General features: G+C 76.1%; 1 protein-coding gene across 1 annotated transcript; it reads right to left on the bottom strand.

Annotated features, from left to right (window-relative positions):
* Positions 1-675: 675 nt before the first annotated feature.
* GPC1 (glypican 1) lies at positions 676-16,307 on the bottom strand (the record flags this gene model as incomplete). Its single annotated transcript, XM_084231775.1, has 9 exons — positions 676-2,122; positions 2,436-2,611; positions 2,776-2,909; positions 2,990-3,109; positions 3,198-3,328; positions 3,768-3,933; positions 4,172-4,563; positions 5,463-5,621; positions 16,142-16,307. 9 exons carry the CDS (start codon positions 16,305-16,307, stop codon positions 1,887-1,889), a joined length of 1,680 nt encoding a protein of 559 aa, XP_084087901.1. The 3' UTR covers positions 676-1,886.
* Positions 16,308-16,704: the final 397 nt, after the last annotated feature.

Genomic DNA, 16,704 nt, shown 5'->3' with positions numbered 1-16,704 from the left:
ATGGCTGCCCCCTGGGGCCTCGCCCTCCCCATGAGGATAGAGGGGGTCACGCAAGGGGGCTGCCCTGGGCTCAGGGCGGCGGGGGGACACGCAGCGTGCTCTGCTGGTGTCCAGTGGCGCCCGGTGCTGCCAACCCGGGGCCCATCCCTCCCAGAAGCCAAGTGCCCCCTCCCAGCATGTGCTGGGGCCTCCTCAGCCTCCCACAGGGTCTGGCCACTGGGCCAGGGGCTCCGGGCCTGGTGACAGGTTGTTTGCCAGCAGACTGGCGCGGCTGCAATGCCCAAATAAAGTGACTCTTCACGGACCCGCTCAGAGCGTGTGCTTCCGTGCACCCCGCCTGTCGAGCTTCGAGTGACGCCTGCCGAGACCTGGGGCCAGGTCAAGCCCAGGACTGTGCTGGACAGGGTGCCCTCTGGGGCTGGGCGTCCGGCAGGGCAGGGATGGGCACGGCAGGGGGCAGTCCCCCAGAACAGCACCTACCTTGGAGGCTACCTGGCAGGACCCGGAACCTTCCAGAGGACTGGGGGACATGAGCACAGAGCTGGGGAGGCGAGGGTGGCTCCAGCACCAGCGCTCCAGGCCCGGAGTGAGGGTGGGGCACACGCAGCCCTACCAGGCCCCTCCCGCCTCCACCCTGCTGCCCGCACAGCCACAGGACTTACAGCCTCGCCCGGTGCCAGCCTTTATTGGTACAGGGCTCCAGGAACACATGTCCCGCTGACATGGCATGGCAGGGGAGGCCTGGCCACCACTGACCGGTAACCGCGGCCCCTCCCAGGGGTGTGGCTAGGGCAGGCTGCCGCGAAGCGTGGACAGCCACTGTCCAATTCCCAGGCCCAGCGCACAGGCACTCCTGCCCCAGCAGGGTTGTTGGGGGTGGGCATGCCTGAGGAGCTGGCTCCTGGCAGGGCACAGGGCAGAGGCCCTGCACCCCACACGTGCCAGGATGGTTGCAGAGAACACCGGTTCCAGGCCAGGGGACTGGCCACCAGCGACCTGAGCCTGGAGGAAGCAAAGCAGTGCTGGCCGGTACCATGTCCCTGGCCGTGGAGGTGGGCACCTGGGCCTGGGGCTGCCTCCCGGAGCCGCGCCCTCTCCGGCAGGGTGCATGGGGGCGGGCCCCAGAATGGGGGTGCAGCCTGAGTGAACAAGGACCCCAGATCCACGGTCTGAAGGCACCAGGAGTCCGCTCTTCATAAGCTGCTTGGGGGAGCTGAGGGGCTCCCAGCGAGCGGGGTGGGAAGCACCTGCAGAGACGGCCCCCACCCCATGGCCACGGCCTCGCCGCAGTGGGCGTCCCTTGGCTGCACCGCCCGGTCTCCTTGGCCCTGAGCACAGGTCGCCTCCAGCCGCAGCCTGCGTCGCCCTGAGCTGGGACTGACCCTGGGCCTGCGTGGGGCGGGACAGCGGGCGCTGGACTCTCTGCAGCGCGGCTGATCGTCCTGGAGGCGGCAGAGCCCCAGGCAGCCACGGGAATCCTGCCTGCTCGCCCGCTGGGCGCGGCCATCCTGGGGCCCAGCCCTGCTCCCGAGGCCGCGCGCGGGGGCCCCCTCGGCAGCGCTGACGTGGAGGCTCATGCACAGGCCCCGCTGCCCTGCGGGGACCCCACACCCTCTCGGGCTTCCTGGGCGCCGAGGGCACAGCGCGCAGCCGCCCAGCTCGCGGGGGAGGAAGGCACAGGCTCGCGCGCGCTCCGGGGCGTGCTGCGGTGTCCCCGCGCCCCGGGCGGGCTGGGGCGGGCGGGGTCCCTGAAATGCATGGCTTCGGGCAGGGCCCAGCGGCCGGCGGCCGCACGCTTAGTTAAAAGGCTGCGCGGGGGCGGGGTCGGTCCCCCGCCCCGGCCGCTCTCGTCCTCCAGGCTCGGCGCGGGCTGTGCGGCCGGGCGGCTACCGGGAGCCGGAGCCGGAGCCGGCCGCCGCGAGCGCCAGCGCCGGGAGCAGCAGCGCGAGTGCGGCCGGCCCGGGGCAGCCCGCGGCCGAGGCCATCCGGCCCTCCTGCTCCGCCAGGCCCGGGCGTGCGCGCGTCAGGGGCGTCCTGGCGCCGGGGCTCTTCTTGCCGACGCCGCGGCCGCAGAGGTCGTCGGGGCAGCCGTCGCCGCTGCCGGAGCCGCTGCTGTCGTCGCCTGGCGGGAGAGGAGGCTCTGAGGGCCCCTGGCCCGCGGCTGCGCCCCCCGAGCCCCCGCCCCATCCGGGCAATCCCGCCCCCGGCCCTGGGGGCCACGCTCTGGGGCGGCTGGGGCTGGAGGGCCCGTCCAGCCAGGTGTCAGGTGGGCGCGGGACGTGGGGCAGGGGCTGGCGCCCGCGCCTGGAGTGGGAGCGTCCACGGTGGGGACGCAGGCCCCCGAGGGGCTCCTCCCTGCACCCTCTCCCTGCCGGGTGGGGCTTCACCCCCCTCCCCGCCCGCAGCCCCCAGGGACTGCCCAGGCCGGGCCTCACTGGCGTCCTGGAAGTCCATGTCGTCCCCGTTGTAGGCGCTGCGCAGCCGGTTCGTCATGATCTTCAGCTGCATGATCTGCTGGCGGATGGTCATGTCCGGCTTGGTGATGTCCACCTCCACCTCGGGGTTGTTGATCTGGTTGGCCAAGCCGTCACCCATCACCTCCGGGAGGTACCTGGGGGCCGGGCAGAAGGGTCCTGTCACTACACTCGTTCCCGCAAAGGGCCCCGGCCCGGCGCGCCAGCCACACCCTCCCCCGTCCGGGGGGTGGCCTGCGGTCCCGGTGGCCTCTCAGGGCCCTTGAAGACGAAGGTCCACCAGGAGCCCCAGGGCACCTACCGGCCCACGGCCATCCCGTTCCAGCAGCGGTCCTCGCTGGCTGTGCTCACGGCCAGCTTCTCGCTGCACAGCGTCCCAGGGAGGCTGGTCCAGAAGTCCTGGGCGTCACGGAGCTGGACCTTGGCCTCAGAGACCTGCGGGGCAGTAGTCAGGCCACCTGACCCCTGGCCCGGGCCCGCACAACCCCTGACCCCCCATGGGAGCAGGGGCGCACCAGCCTCTCCAGGGTCCCCGAGGGCGGCTTCTCTGGCAGCACCAGTTTGTCTCGCTGCAGCTTCTCGTCGGGCCCCGGGCCCTGGCGGTTCACCCTGGGTTTGCCGCAGCCCTGGATGACCTGGGGGAGACCACAGGGGTCATGAGGCCCGCAGGCCCAACCGGCCCCCTTTGGGGTGGCCCACCTCCCCTTCGCAGCACCCTGGTACCTTGTCCTTGAGTGTGTCCTTGTTGTCCTGGAGGGTGCTGATGGCCTCTGCCAGCCACAGGTGCATGTTGCCCATGGCGCTCTCCGCCCCTGACGGGCCCCAGAACTTGTTGGTGATGAGCTCCATGGAGTCTGCACGGGCGTGCGCGTTGGGCGTCAGCCGTGGGGCCGCCCACAGGGCTCCAGCACAGCCCAGGGCGCCACCGCGCGCTGGCACGTTCTCCGTGGGCATCATGCGCCGAGCATCCAGCACATGTGCTCGCGGGTCAGCACGGGGCCCACGGCCCGCCACCCTGCCCAGCCCACGGACTGGGACGCCCCTCATGGCGTTCCCGGGGGGGCGCGGCCCACCACGTCCGCACTTGCGTGAGCTCGGGCACGTGCCGCCCGGCTGCACACGCCGCCTGCAGGGCTCCCTTGGGGGGCGGCCAAGCTGCTCAGCCCACCGGCTGTGGCACCCCCACCCCTCCACCCGGCAGCCCCTCCCAGACGGCGTCCGGCAGGCTCAGGGACCCGGGGGGACACGAGCAGCTCTGCCCGGGCCCTGCCCCCCTCGCCGCCAGCCACTCACCCAGGAGGTTCCTCCACTCCGCGTCCAGGTCGGCCTGGTTGGCCAGGCAGCCCTTGAGCACGTTGCGGCAGTAGTCAGGGCAGGGCCGGGCGCTGGGCACCCCCAGGCAGTGCGCGCAGTACACCAGCTTCATGACCGCCCGCGAGCACTCGGGGCCCAGGGGCACCTGGGGACAAGGCAGCCTGAGCGCCCAGCCCCCGGGAGTCGCGGGCGCGGGCAGGCAGGGGCGCCCGACCTAACCGTGAGCCGTCTCACAGTGACCTGGCCGCCCCCACACTAACCCGACAGGGCGGGCGAGTGACCCAGGGCCCGCCCCCGCCCGCACGCTGCCGCCCCGCACACGGGGTGGGGGGGGGGTCAGGGGCGGGGAGGGCGTGGGCCCCGCCCGCCGTGGCTGCACCCACCTGGGCCACCTTGCGGACCACGTCGCCGGCCACGCCCAGGCCCTGCACGAAGGCGCGGGCGGCCACCAGGGCGCGGGTGGCACGCAGGCGCAGCTCGCGCGGGGCCTCCCCAAAGGGCCGCAGCGCCTCGGCCTGCTTGCCCAGGCAGTCCAGGTAGTCGTCGGGCAGCAGCAGCTGCGGGTGCAGCTGCGGGAAGAGGCGCTCGAGCAGGCGGGCCCAGAACTCGGCCAGCGTCTCCTCCAGGTGCAGGTGGGCGCCGCGGTAGTAGAGGCGCAGGTCTGCGTACAGCTCGCGCAGCGCCCGCGCGCTCTGGGCGTACAGCGCCCCGAAGGCCGCGGGGAAGGCCTCCTGCAGGGCCCGCTCCGAGCTGTTCAGCAGGTGCTGGAAGTGATCTGCGGGGAGGGGGCGTGAGGCGGGCGGGCGGGGGCTCGCGCCGCCCCTGCTCCGCGACCACAACTCTGAGGTCACCAGGGCTGTGGCCCAGGCCACAGGGGCAGGACCGGCCCCGGGTGTCCCGCTCCTGGCCCAGATGCCGCAGGGACCCGCCGGGAACCCCGGGGAGGGGCGGGGGGCGGGCGGGACAGGAGGGTACTCGGAGACCTGCAAAGGGGAGAAGGCCAGGGTGGCCCTCCCGGCTGGGGCTCCGGCCCTGGGGCCCCGTCCCTCCTCCCTCCACCCTGTCTGCCCCTCCCCCCCTTCAGCCTCAGCTCCCCGGGGGGTCCCGAGTGGGTGTCTGCCGCCATACCAGGGGCTCGGGAGGACAGTGGCAGGGCCGGCTGCAAGGCACAGGCCGCCAGGCAGGCTGAGGGGGCGGGGGACCCCACCCCACCCCACCCCCACCCCACCCCACCCCCACCCCACCCCACCGTGTCCTCGGGAGCCCATCGCAGGCTCAGCCACATCACCCCACAGTCCCTTGGTTGGGACAGCGGCTCTGCCCAGACACGACGTGACCCGTGTGGGGCTGGGCTTCTGGGCAGGACCACCCTGGCGACGGGACCCTCTGGCCCTGCCACTGGGCAGGCCCAGCACCCCGCAGCCCTGCCCCTGGACCCCAGCGGATCTCAGCCACACCAAACTCCCTGGGGCAGCAGCCTTGGGGACCCACGTTCCTGGGCGCCTCGGGAAGCAGGTGGGTCCCCGGCAGGAGCCCCCCAGCCACAGGGGGGCACCTCGAGGCAAGCGTCCCGGGACAGCAGAGGGCCGGCCCTCCCTCCTGCGCATTGACCCCACCGGCCTCCCCAGCGAGGCCCCACCCAGGGCCAGCTCCCGCCCCCGGGGCCCCACCCACCGTCGAAGGCCCGCAGCTGGGTGGCCAGCATGGCCTGCAGGGCGCGGCTGCTGTCCAGGAGCGCGGCCTCCAGCTCCGCCCGGCTGCGGTTGGCCAGGTTCTCCTCCATCTCGCTGGTGCAGCAGGTGTAGCCCTGGGGGCAGACCCGCAGGTGCTCACCTGTGGGGAGAGGTGCTGTGAGGGGCGGCGCGACCCAGGAGCAGTCCTCGCACCCCACGGCTCCGGGCCCACCCCGAGCTCCCTCCCCGCCTGCGGGCGCCTCTGGGGGGCGGTGGCGTCCCTGCCCGGCCAGACACCAGGTCCCTTGGGGTGGGGCCCGCTCCGCAGCCACAGCAGCGCCTAACCTGGAGCGACGCGGGGCCCCAGCCTCGTGGGGTGCGCGACGCCCTTTGTGAGCCAGGGGACCGGGGCCGCGTGGCCCTCAAGGCCGTGGCTCTGCCGCGGCCCCCGCTTCGCCCCGCAGCCCGGTAGGGGTTGGGGAGGGGGCATGGCTGGGAGGCCACCGGGGCCAGGAGGGGGTGGGGGCGACAAAAGACGTCTACCCCCCAGCCCCCCACAAAAGTCTGCCTGCTGCCCAGCCAGGCGCCGACTCCGGCCTCCCGCGGGCTGCATGGCCGGGGCTGGAGGCCCAGCCGGCCGCAGACCAGGTGGCAGGTCCAGGCGCCGCTGGGTCAGGCCCCGCCGCCTCCGGGGCGCAGGGTGGGCGGGGAGCGCCGGGCGAGGGGGCCCCACGGAGCTCCAGGCCCTGCCCCCCGCGGGTGGCCAAGGTCTCTGGCCAGCAGGGGCAGCGGCAGGCCCGGGAGAGCAGGGCCGCCAGGGGGCGGGGTCGCTGCGGGCCCAGGGGGACCCCGCCCCCCACCCCGCGCTGGGGAGGCCCCAAGCTGCAGGCCCCAAGAAGGGGGGCAGCTCCCCCGCCCCCCACTGCCCAGGCAGACGCGCCCGGGCCGCCCCGCAGCCTCGTCCAGCCCGGCAGCCGCGCTTCTCCGGTGCCCCAGCGCGGCCCCCGGCCCTCCTCCCTCCTGACAGCCACGGGAGTGAAGACACGGAGCCAGAGCCGGGGCCCCGGCGGGCCGGGCGGACCGGGCCGAGGTGCGGGCGCCTGCGCCCCCAGACGCGCCCCGGACGAGCTCGGCCGCTGCGGGGGACCCGGCGGGCGCCCCGACTTCCAGGCAGGCCGGTGCCGGTGCCGGTGCCGCCCGTCTGCGGGGGGGCGGGGGGCTGCGGGGACAGGGCCGGTCCCGGGCCCCTGGGCCCCCACCTGTCCCGCCCTGCCGGGCCCGCGCCGAGGCTGCTCCCCCAGTGCACCCCTAGTCCCGGGCGCTCCCTTCCAGAAGGTTCCTTCCCTGAGGCCCGGGTGCTCCCGAGACGCCGGGGTTCCGTTGGGGGAGGGGCGCGAGCGAGAGGGGTGTTCCCAGCCCGGGGGCTCTGCGCCCCCCGCCCGGCCTCTGCGCCCCAGCCCGGGCTCTGCGCCCCCCGCCCGGCCTCTGCGCCCCCCCGCCCGGGCTCTGCGCCCCCCGCCCGGCCTCTGCGCCCCCCCGCCCGGGCTCTGCGCCCCCCGCCCGGCCTCTGCGCCCCCCGCCCGGGCTCTGCGCCCCCCGCCCGGCCTCTGCGCCCCAGCCCGGGCTCTGCGCCCCCCGCCCGGCCTCTGCGCCCCCCGCCCGGGCTCTGCGCCCCAGCCCGGGCTCTGCGCCCCCCCGCCCGGCCTCTGCGCCCCCCCGCCCGGCCTCTGCGCCCCCCCGCCCGGCCTCTGCGCCCCCCGCCCGGGCTCTGCGCCCCCCGCCCGGCCTCTGCGCCCCCCGCCTCGCTGCCTCCGGCCCCAGACCCCAGGTGGGCCCCGCCCCATCGTGCCCCTCGGGGTGAAACCTCCGCCCCCCGCACCCCGCCTGCAGCTGCTGCTTCTCCGGGGAGGGAAACGGCACGTCCGCGTCGTCCCCGCCACATTCGGAGCTCCGGGGCCCCCCCGGCCCCCCAGCCCAGCGAAGGGGGGCCCGTCCCTGCTTTAAGGCGCCAGGAGCTCCCAACGCGGCCCCGGCATCGCCCCCGCCCCGGCGCCCGCGGGGAACATGGCGCCGCGTCTCTGGAAGCTTCCGCGGCCGGCGGGGGCAGCCTCGGCCCCCCGCGCCCCCGCCCGCCCCCCGCCCGCCCTGGGCCCGCGCCCCCCGCCCGCTCTGGGCCCGCGCCCCCCGCCCGCCCCCCGCCCGCCCTGGACCCGCGCCCCCCGCGCCCCCAGCCCGCCCTGGACCCGCGCGCGGGCAGCCGGGCGGGCGCGGCGGCCTCGGAGACCCGGGAGGTCAGACCCCGAGAGCGGGGGGCCCCGCCCCGCCCTCCCCCCCCCGCCGCGGGATTCGGGTCGGGGGGCGCGGCAGGCGGCCTCCAGGGCACCCCCTTCCCGCGCTTCCCCGGCACCCCCGGCCGCGCCCGCCCGGGACCCCCCCGGCCCCGCGGCCCCCGCGCCCCACCGCCGTGTCCGCGAGCGCGGGCCCCTCGCCGGTGCGGGGCCGGCCGGCCGGGCGCTGCCGCGGGGCGCGGGGCGCGGGGCTGGCGCGGCGCCGGCGCAGGAGTCGGGGCGCGGGGCTGCGGCAGGCGGGCGGGGCGCGCGGGGAGGGGCCGCGCCGCGGGGGGCTGCGGCGGGCGGGGGGCGGCGCGATTGGCGGGGAAGGGGCCGCCGCAGTGGGCGCGGCCGGGGGCGCGCGAGCCCGGGGAGGGCGGGGTTCGCGGGCCGGCCGCGGGGGAGGGGCGGGGGGCGCGGGGGAGGGGGGGCGCGGGGGAGGGGCGGGGCGCGGCCCGGGGTGGGGGCGCGGGGCGGGCGCGCGAGGACCCCGCGGCCGCCGCCGCCCACTGCCCGCCCCGCGCCGCCCCGTCTGCCGGGAAACGCGGGCGCCCCCCGCGCCCCCCGCGCAAAGCCCAGGCCCTCCCCGCGCGGACGCCTCGGCCCCGCACCCCGCGGCTCGGCACGGCCCGGCCTGGGGCGCAGCGGCCTCCGCGGGGCTGCCCTGCCCGCCGGGGGCGCCACCCTACCCGCCGCGAGCCCCAGCGCCGGGCGCCCCGCGGTCCGGCCGCGAGGGCCACAGAGTCCGCAGGGCCCGGGCCGCGTGTCTGCGCTGCCCGGCCTGGTCCGCGGCAGCTCCCTTGGGGCCCGGGGGTGCAGTGCTCCCCAGAAGCCTCCCCTCGGGGTCCAGCCTGTTTGTCCTCTCACCCCAGCGGCCTGCGCAGAAGGCCGGGAAGGGGCGCGCTCCTGTCCAGCCCCCTCTGGCAGCCGGGGTGCCGGGAAGTGGCGGGCGGCTGGCACCAGGCCGGGCAGGCCTGGCCTGTAGATGCCCTCAGGCCCCGGCACGCAGCTGGGTCCAGGGCAGCCCAGCCCCCGCTCCTCCTGCCCTTCTTTCATTTTTTAAAAAGATTTATGTATTTATTTACACAAGCACCGGGCACAGTCAGAAGCGCGGGAGGGTGAGAGGATTCACCAGAGCCAGAGCGGGGAGCAGAGCAGGCAGAAGGACCGAAGGACACTGCTGAGGGGAGCAGCGGGCGGCAGGAGAGGTCTGCGCGCCATGTGGGACCCTCCTCCGGTGGCCGGGGAGCAGCCGGGGATCGAACCGGCGCTGCAGAGGCCGCGGGCAGCTTCGCCTCCCAGCGCTCAACCGCTGCGCCCCCGGGGAGGCCCCCCTCCTGCACTTCTGTGGGTCCCAGCGTCCATGGCACCCACACACGTGGTGGGCACCCTGCCCTGGCAGTCCCCCAGGGGCACTGGGGGTCTGCACCGTCTCTGCCCGCTGGGCCTGCTGGGGAGCACAGCTGAGCGGCAGCCCCCACCCCGGCCACTCCCCAGGCACCGCAGCTGCCACAGGGTGGGGGTCCCTAGGGCTTCGGGAGCCCTCACCGTCCCTCTGCCTCCTCCTGCCGGGTCCACTCCATGGCTGACCCAGCGCCAAATAAACAGATATGGAGCGAGGACCTTGAGGCCGGCCAGTGCCCAGGCCAGTGCCCAGGGGGGCCAGAGCCACAGCCCAGGCTTCCCTCCCAGAAGCCACTTGGGGGTGGGCAGGGCCCAGGGCGGGCCCCACAGAGGCTCCTTGCTTCATCTTCGGGGCTCCCCTGCCCGCTCCCACCACAGAGCTGACCCGGCTGTAGCGGTGCCCCAGGTCCCGACAGCGGGACCTGCCCGGGGACAGCCGCCAGCACCTCCTCCCCCCGCAAGGCCTGCACACCCTCTCCCCGGCCAGGCCAGGGGATTCCTGCGGGCCGGGGCGGGGGCGGGGCAGGCGCAGACAGGCTCCCTCCCCAGGGCGGCCTGGGGCGCTGACTCAGCCAGCACCCTGCGCACCCCACCCCCGCCCAGCAAGCCCAGGTGTGTGGGCCCCGAGCCCGAGCGCCCTGTCCCGCGGGCAGGATGGGGGGTGCGGCCCAACGGGGCCCACAGGGAGTTGCGTGAGCGTTTAGGCCTGGGCGGGGACCCCAGGCTCACGGCAGCTCGCAGGGGGCTCCAGGCAGGCGGCCCCGCCCGGAGTGGACACAGGCTGGAGGCGGGCCCGGCACCGGGCACCACGCGGCCGCACCTGCCCGAGCTCAGCCTGTGCCCAACGGGGACCAAGCCAAGCCGCAACGCAGAGGGACCCCGGGAGGCCCCAGGCGCGTCCCCTAGACAGGGTGGGGGTGGGGCGGGGGGCTGGGGGGCGGCTTCCAAGGAGCCCTGGTGCTGGGGGCTGCGGTGTGGGGAGGGGCGCGAGGCCGCCGGACGGGACACAGAACGGTCGGGACGGCAATCGGGAGACAGCGACTTGCCACCAGAAAGGGCGCACCTCCCCCAGAACTTGGGGTGCACTCACACTCAATCGGGCAGACTCAGGAACACGGGGACCCGGGGGTGGGGGCTGCACCCTGCCCTCTCAGGCCGGGCACCGGTGCCCCCCCACCCCCGGCCCGGGTGCTCCCGGGTCCACGGACGCGGGAAGCGAGAGTTGGAGCGCGGGGCCACGAGCAGCCCAGACGGAGACGTGGCCTGGAAACTCGTGGCCCTGTGGGTCCTCCCTGGCCACCCCGCTGGCCCTGGGGAGCTACGGAGATCTGCCTTGCAGGGTCTCTGTGGGTGTCCAGGCCAAGAGGCGCCCTGAGCCTGCTGTTCCGCCTGGACAGCAGGCCAGGTGCCCGCGCCTTCCCCCTGCTCTGGGCAGGTCGGCCGAGGCCCCAGCCCCCTGGGAGACAGGCTGGGAGATGGCCTGGGGGTGAGGGCCGGGGCTGTGCTGCCAACAAACAGGTGCCCAGGGGACACCGCGGCACACCCGCCCCACAGTCACCGCCTCCGGCACCTCTCGGCCACAGCACTTCCGGACGGGACACCCCAGCGGCCTGGGCCGGTCCTGCATGTCCCTGGGTCCCGAGCCCACCGAGGTCACCCCAGAATGCCTCCAGCGCAGCTGCCTCCGGGGGGGCCGCTGTGTGTCCGGCCGCAGCCCGCGCGCCCCCCAGCCCGACGTGGGCAGGCTGGCAGAGCACGTCCAGTCCTGGGCCTGGGCCCCGGGGGGGGGGGGTGCCCGGAGGCCTCGGAGCGCCCCGCAGCGGGACCGGGAGCCGGGCGGCGGCTGGATTACTCGGGGCCTGGTGCCCCCGAGGCCGGCGCATCCCGGCTGCGTGAGGACGGGGACACGGGCGCCAGAGCCAGCCCAGGCAGCGGATGGCGTCGTCTTTCTCCCCAGGGCCCTCCAGGTGGCCGCAGGTGGGCAGGATGCGGTCGGGAGACCAGACGCCTGGGGACGCACCGAGACGTCACACACGGCTCACCGCAGCGGCCAGGGCGGCCTCCAGTGGCCCAGGTGCCGCCCGCGGGGCCGTGGACCGTCACGTGCAAGCTTCAGACCGTGGTCCCAGGGTCAGGACGGAGTCCCACTTGGTGCCCAGGCCACAGACCCCAGGGCCTGGCACTGACCACGGGCCCGGGGACCCACACGCCAGGTGCACCTGCCCAGGGCTGGCCACCCACAGGGACGAAGACCAGTCACCTGCTCTTCAGGGCGCTGCAGCACTGGGCCAAAGTGGCCGCCCTGGGCGACCAACCGGGTCGGAGGACACAGGCAGTGCCGGTCCTGGACCGCTGGGGTCTGGCCACTGAGCGTCTCACCGGACTTCAGTTTTCATCTGTGCCCCAGACACCATCAGGGCGAGCACGGAGCGGGTGCATGATGGGCGGGTGGACGGCGGGTGGGTGGATGGGTGGCAGGCGGGTGAAGGTCCTGTCGTCCCTCTGGCCAGTCCTCCCTTGCCCCTTACAGGGAGAGGGGGCAGTGGGACTGGGCATTAGGTGCCGATGAGCAGAACCAGCTGCACCCAGGAGGCTCCCGGAGGTGGGCTGGCAGAGCCAGGCTGGCCCGGCCTGAACTGATTGTTCTCCTGAGAGGCGGTTCGGGTGTCCTGCACTTCTCTGAGGCCATGGCCCTCCCGACCCCACCCCAAAATCAGTCCAAAATGCCCAGAGCAGCACCTCACCCCAGCCGCGGGCTTTGCAAGGCCCCAGCGCCCCCAGGTTCTCCCCCCGGCTGGTCCCCGGGTCTGCAGGCCGTCCCCTGACATCTGTGGTGGTCTGGGGCCTCGAGCCCAGCTCTGCACCCCCCAGGGGCCTCAAGCCTCACCCCGGACCACACACCCCAGCAGCGCAGGCACTCGTGGCCTGGCCTCACCCCATAGCACCCCTCGTGCTGGGGGCCGTCGCCTGGGCCTGCCCGGGCTCGGGCTGGGGGAAGGAGAGAGGCCACCGAGAATGGGCCTCAGGGCCGCAGGGACTCCTCCGGGACCCGGAAGCCCGGCGACAGGAGAGGCCAGGAGGGGCTGAAGGGGCAGGGCCTAGCCAGACCTGGGCCCCGGTAGGAGTGGCGGGCGGCCTCCCTGGGCAGCTGCAGGCCACTGGCTCGCCCACCTGGGCCTCCCACCGCCCCCCCCACCCCGCAGCGCACAGCAGGGCCGGCGCGGGACGCAGGGCCCCTGGGGCCAGGTCGGGGCGACGGCAAGGGGCCCCTGGGGCTGCCCTGTCACCTGGCCAAGCCTCCGACCCAGGGGGCTCTCGGCACAGAGTGAGCAGCGGCCTCGGCTGCGCCCCGGGGACCCGCCCGCCCCCGCCCTCCACCTGCTCCCACATCCGCCTGGGGTGCGGCAACCGCCCGGCTCGCGGCGTCCGGCCCTCGGGTCCCGGGACTTTCAGCCGCGGGTCCCCACGACGGTCTGAAGGACCCCCCAGTTCTGAGGCAGGCGTGGGGCCGGCACCCCACGGGTCTGCAGTTCCTGTGGGGTCGGGAGCTGCCGGGATGGCCAAGGTGAGCGGCCAGGTGGGCAGGGCCGTGCAGGGCCCTGGTGTGAGGCGGGCCTTGAGGGAGGAAGCGGGGTGAGGCCAAGCAGGACCCCGTGCCACGGCCGAGGCCTGGTTTCCGTGAGGTGAAATCGGAGAAACGCCGGCAGGAGCCGCCACGTCAGGGTCAGGCCAGACCGTCCCCCCTGAGCCTGCTTCCTCTCTGGAAAGGGGCCGCCGGCCTGCACCCCGCTGGGGGGTGCTGGGGGCACCGGGCAAGGTGACAGGCAGCCCCCCAACTCCTGTCTGAGTCGCCCTGAAGCCCCGGGCCTGGCAGGCTCTCCTGGCCGGCACACGCCCACAGACCCTGCGGGCCTCGGCCCAGCCCCGCTGCGGGCGTCCTGCTTGGCCGGCACGTTCTGGTCAGGCCGGCTCCGCCCCGCGCCTCCACCGCAGCTGTCAGGACGGCTGGGCTGCGGCTGGAGGAGCCCGGGCCTTCAGCTGGCGGCTCTGGGCTTGGGGCAGCCGTTAACGCCACAGGCTTTGGGGTCAAAGACCAACCCCACCCAGGCCGTGGCTTCTTGGGCACCTGCTCCCCTACAGGCCCGTCACACGCGCACTGACTGGACAGCGTGGGCAGCGGCCGCCCCGCGTCTGACGCAGAACGAAGGCTCCCGAGTGCCAGAGGCTGTTACCCGTGGGGTCCGAGCGGCCCCGGGTCTCTGGGGCCCAAGGCAAGGGGCCAAGGGGGCAGGTGGCCTGCGTCCCGGCCGCGCTCCTGCAGTGTCTCCCTGGCAACGCACAGGTGGTCGCGAGGGCCTTCGGGGTCACCATGAGGAGGCAGAGAGGCGGGGGGGGTGTCCGGGAGATGTAGCGCACGTGCCCAGCAGGGGCTGCCCAGGGCACACCCGCCCGCAGCCTGTCCTGGCGCCGGAGTGATGAAGCTCAGCTTCTGGTGACCGAGGGACCCGGCACAGCCAGGCCACGCCTGCTCGGGGACCGGGCGCGGGGCTTCTCCTTCGAACGGGGCCGGCACAGAACCTTCTGGCCTGAGGAAGGCTGCCTGCCGGGCGACCTGGCGAAGCCCGCTGACCACAGCTAGTGGACGGACGCCAGGGAGCTCTCCCGGGCAAGAGGACTGCCCTGGCACACGGCGGGGCCTGGGCGCCTGAGGACCCTCCCTGCGCACTCAGCGCCGGCCACCTACGCAGTCGGCGTGGGCCCCGCTGTGGGCCCCCCTCACTGGCTGGCAGGCCTGACCCGGGGCAGAGGGCCACGTCTGTGGCACCGACCGTCCCACGCTCGCCCCCAACAGAGAACAGCGTCTCCCCGCCCAGGGCCCACGAGGGCCTCAAAGACACAGCCACCCCCAAATCACGCTGCACGTCGGAGGCCAGGCAGGGCCCACCCGGGCCTGAAGCGAGCTCACAGGAGCCTCGCATGTCCCGGCTGCACGGTGACGCCCAGAGGCCTGCCCACCCCTGCCCACCCCCGTCCATGCACGCCGGCCACAGGGGGATCTGTCCCGAGGGGGCCACTGGGACTGTGCACCCCGCCCGTCCCTACAAAGTGAGCTGGCAAGTGTGCTCGATGCCTCCTGGCCACCGTCCAGACGTCTACAGCCACGAAGGGCGCCCCTGCATTCTGCCCCCTCAGACAGCCGACAGGGCCCCCCGGGCCGGGGACACCCCTCCCCATTCCAGCTGCCAGGAAAGAGGGGCCCCTGCCTCCCACGCAAGACCAGCTCGGCCAGGGTGGAACCTCAGCCTCAGCCACCCCTCAGTGAGTGCCCGCGCTGGCCGAGTGCCCGCCCCGCAGAGGGGACACGCTCCCCGGAGATGCTGCCGCAGGCCACCAGGGGGCACCCGCCCGGCGGCCAGGCCCAGGGGCCCCAGGCAGGAGGGGCCCTGCGGGCACTGCCCTGGGAGGTCACCCTGCCCCCTTCGCCCACGCGCTGCTGGCACCGCTCTGGGCACCCGGGCATCCCAGTGGACTCTGGAGCTTGATGTGGATGGGGTGGACACGGCCATGGGGCTGGGAGAGAGTTCTTGGGACAGCGGTGGGTCGGGGGGGGGGCACTGCCAGGGAGGGGAGGACCCTGCCCAGAGCGCCGCCCCAGACTCCCAGACCCACAGGGGTGACGAGGACGGTGGCGGGGGGAGACCCTGCCCGACACTTGGGCGGCTGCTGGGCCGCCAGTCTCCCCGCCGGCCCCGCCGGCACTCAGCTGGCCTGGCATCCGTCCGTCCTGGGCCCGCACCCACTGCAGCTCCAGCGCGGGGCTCAGCCCAGTTCCAGAGCCGCACCCCAACAGCGGCCCCAGCCCTCCGCTCCGCCTGCTCCCCCCGGGGAGGCCTGCGGTGCCAGCAAGTTTAAAGTGGGGACCAGGACGCAAGAGGTGGGCGGAAGGGCACACGCGAAGGGACCAAGGGTGGCGGGAAGGCTTCCGGGGGCCACTGAGGACCCTGCTCCGTCACCCCGAGGCCAGTGTCTGGGGAAGGACTGGCCAGAGAGGCCTGGAGGCCCTGGACAAGGTCCCCGTGGACGAAGGCCACCGAAGGCCCAGCGCGCCCACCAGACCTGCCCCACCTGGTAGGGGCCCCACGGCGCCACAGGACGGAGGACCTGCCCGGGCTGGGGGCTGAGGGGTGTCCAGGGATCTCTCAGGGTAACTTCTGAGGCCCCCCCTGGCCAGGGGTGCGGAGCCCGGCACCCCAGCGGGCCGGGCCGCGGTGCTGCCCTCGCGGTAAACACGCTCCCCTCCTGGGGAGGACGGCTGGTCACCCCGGCCCTGGGCCACCCCCATCGTGGCCGGCACCCCCACCTTGGGGGACAGGACCCCCTTCTCTGCTCAGCCCGCTCTGCAGACTCCCCGCGCCCGCTCTCCGCGGCCCCCCACGGTGCAGCTTGAGGGCGCAGCCCGGGTCGGGGCCCTCAGGGCCCCTGTCCCCTCCCGCCGTCCCAAAGTCCCCCGAGGCCGGGTGCGGGGCCGCGGCTCGTCCTCGGAGGCCCCGCGCGCTTGGAGCACTGAGGGGCCGGCAGGGTCGGGGCCCCACCTGCGGCGCCCCCCCCCCCCCCCCCGCCAGCGCGTCCCGGGCTGGGCGCCCCGCGCGGCGGCGGAGTCGCCCCCCACTCGGGCGCGGCCCGCGGGGACCCCGGCCACTGCCGCCCCCCGCCCGCCTAGCGCCCCGCGCCCCCCGCCCCGCGCCCCGCGCCCCCCGCCCCGGGCCCCGCGCCCCCCGCCCGCCTAGCGCCCCCCGCCCCGCGCCCCGGGCCCCGCGCCCCCCGCCCGCCTAGCGCCCCCCGCCCCGCGCCCCGGGCCCCGCGCCCCCCGCCCCGGGCCCCGCGCCCCCCGCCCCGGGCCCCGCGCCCCCCGCCGCGCCCCCCGCGCCCCCCGCCGCGCACTCACCCGAGATCTCGGCCTGCGGCGCGTCGCTCAGGCTGAAGCCGCGCGCCCCGTAGGCCCGGCGGACCTCGGCGCAGCTGCGGCCCCGGGCGGGCGCGTCCCCGCGGGCGCAGGCGGCCAGCGCGGCGGCGGCGAGCAGCAGCCCCCAGCCCCGCGCGCGCGGCCCCATGGCGGCCCCTCCCCGCCCCGCCGCCCCCCGCCGCCCCCCGCCGCCCGCCGCGAGGACCCGGGCGGCGGCAACAAAGCGCGGGCGCGGCGCGGGGTCCGGGCGAGGGGCCGCCCAGCGCGGCGGGCGAGGCGGTCGGCTCGGCCCTCCCCCGCCGCCGGCCCGGCCCCTCCCCTCCCCTCCCCTCCCCTCGGGGCCGCGGCGCGGGCGGGGCGCGGGGCGGGCGGGGCGCGGCGGGGCGGGGGCGCCGGGGCGGGGCGGGGCGGGGCGCGGCGGGGCGGGGCGCCCCCCTCTCCCCGGGGCCCGGGGCCCGCCCGCCCGGCGCGTCGCGGGCGCGAGTGGGGCCGGGCCGGGGTGCCCGGAGCGCGCGCCGCGGCGGGTCCCCAGGGCGCCCCTCCAG

The sequence above is a fragment of the Talpa europaea genome, assembly GCF_964194135.1.
Source record: "Talpa europaea genome assembly, chromosome: 1".
NCBI classification, from domain to species: Eukaryota; Metazoa; Chordata; class Mammalia; order Eulipotyphla; family Talpidae; genus Talpa; species Talpa europaea.
Note: the sequence above shows the minus strand (reverse complement) of the source record. Positions and strands in the feature narration are given on the sequence as shown.